Here is a 2,273-nt window from a genome sequence, read left to right as displayed (position 1 = left end):
GGATTGTTAATTACTATGATTAAGGTTTTTTTTTTTCTTTTTGTCAGATGGATTAGACAATTTGTAATCGTAGATATTATTCATATATTACACATCTACACAACACACTTACACATACACAATACATGAGTTCATTTAAAGGTTTCTTTTTTTTTTTCTCATAAAACTTGAACTCAGGTGCAGCTTCTTGTGAGGCAGAAGATACTGACATTAGCTCCAAGCCTCGACTACGATGATAAAGGTTAATTAGTAAGTTGGTTAGTTTTTTTTTGGTTGGACTTCTTCTCATTGATGTTTATTTTTGGGACCAAATAGTTAAATAAGCTTAGGAATTATTTTTTGTAATAAAAAGCCAAGTTGAATGAAAAGATGTTTTTTTTTTTGTAAAGTTAGGAGTGAGACTCAAATTCGAAACCTTTAAATAAATATAGAGAAACTATATTATTTGAATTATAATTTATTGGTATAAAAAGATGATCTCTTAACCAAAACAAAAAAAAAAAACTGATTCATTACTACCACTATTCAATAGTTAATTATTCTCAATGGTTAATGGAGTTTTCAGTTCAAAAAAAGAGAACCATTCGAGAGACTGAAGACCCCTCGATTCAAATTACAAGATTTTGTTGAATGTGTCATTATACCAGGAGAAAGCTTAAATCCGTTTGAGGCATACATATCATCTGACATGATTAAGACAAATAGAATATTAATAATAACAAAAGTCATAATATTATTACCAACATTAATATTAATAATACAACTTAATAGAATAATAAGAGCTTTCCTGTTTTTTATTATAATATTAGTAATAAGTGTGTCTAAGTATTATTATTGTTGAGAATATAATTAGTAGTGTTGATAGTTATAACCGGATCAGCGTTTCATTCAAAAAAAATCTTTTGTTACAAAAAAATCTCTAAGCCCATTTATAAAAAAAATTTTACATACATTGTTCTAAAACTTTTTGGCTCACATAATATCCAGCCCAATATATATAATATAAATGTGTCCAACTGATGGCTAATGACACCACTTGTAATTAATTTAATCAAACTCTTTTCTCATTCAAGCACTAAAGTCACATGCATCAATTGCAGAAATTCAAGTTGTATTAGATGATATTCGACATTTAGCAAGAGGCATTCCAAGTTGTGGTTTTACCTGGGTGCCCAGAGAAGCAAACTCATTAGCGCATGAAGTGGCGAGACTCACACATTAGGGAACTCTCCACTAAAATTGGGTCGTGCATAAGCCAATTTCCATCAGGAACGTCCTCTGCAAGGATAATTTGGCTGTCTCAAGGTTGGGAAACAATTCTTGACTGAAGGCAGGAGCTTTTTGGGAAGACAGGGGGTTGAGGCTGCTCTGGTGGATATCTCGACGCTCCAGGAGTAAGTGCTGATAGCTAACGCAGAGATTGGAGTTGCTGCATTGCCGGAAAAACTAGCTACGGTGAGCTTCTTCACCTTGATCTACGGTTTTCATGTGACTTGGTAGTTGGAGGGCTGTGGCAGGTGCATCTGCCGACAACTAATCTGAAGGAAAGGTATGTAATTGGAAGGATGTGGTCCAGGGTGCCAAATGAAGTACAATTCCGGTCCCAACCCCTATAAAAAAAAAGAAAAGAAAGGGAAGGAAAGCTTAATCAGTACCATGATAAAACATAGGGCAACATTCTCGAGTCCAACAAGAGCTTTCTGATGCTTCACTTCTTACCTAGCTCTGGTTTATGGTTTCTATTCAACTAATGATGGCTTCCAACAAGACCTGTGTAGTGGTGGTTATGCATGAAGTCACTTAGCTCTCAAACTGTCGATTTGGAGATGGAATCTCTGAGATCTGAGCTGAACCTCATAGCGCACAAATGTCTTAGTCCCTACGGCGATGTTGCACTGATCTTGTAACACCCTACCACACAAAGCTTTACGCTTAAGTCGTAAAACAAAAAATAATTTATTAACTAATTATCTACTAATTTAACCGGGGTTTACATTCTACCCACCTAATAAAGAATTTTGCCCTCAAAATTCAAATATAGTTACCTGAAAAGAGATGTGGATAGTCCTTTCGCATATCTGATTCGAGTTCCCAGGTATGTTTCTCGATACCAGCTCGTTTCCAAGCTACTTTTACCAATGATACTTCCCTTCCTCGTAATCGTTTAACACTGGTGTCATCAATCCTCACCGGAATTACTGGGAGTGTTAGATCTTCTCTCACTTGGATTGGTTCTGGTTCTAGAACATGACTTGCGTCAGGATTATACTTCT

General features: G+C 35.3%; 1 protein-coding gene across 1 annotated transcript in view; it reads right to left on the bottom strand.

The window, feature by feature from the left end:
• LOC110265003 overlaps positions 562–2,273 on the bottom strand; it is a 2,648-nt gene continuing 936 nt past the window's right edge. The window contains exons 3-4 of the mRNA XM_021107719.1: positions 2,046–2,240; positions 562–683 (exon numbers count right to left, since the gene is read on the bottom strand). Of these exons, the coding sequence (XP_020963378.1) occupies positions 562–683; positions 2,046–2,240 (317 nt within the window). The remainder of the gene's footprint in view (positions 684–2,045; positions 2,241–2,273) is intronic.

The sequence above is a fragment of the Arachis ipaensis genome, chromosome B07 (assembly GCF_000816755.2).
Source record: "Arachis ipaensis cultivar K30076 chromosome B07, Araip1.1, whole genome shotgun sequence".
NCBI classification, from domain to species: Eukaryota; Viridiplantae; Streptophyta; class Magnoliopsida; order Fabales; family Fabaceae; genus Arachis; species Arachis ipaensis.
The sequence above is the reverse complement of the archived record's forward strand: the minus strand, read 5'-3'. Positions and strand labels throughout refer to the sequence as shown.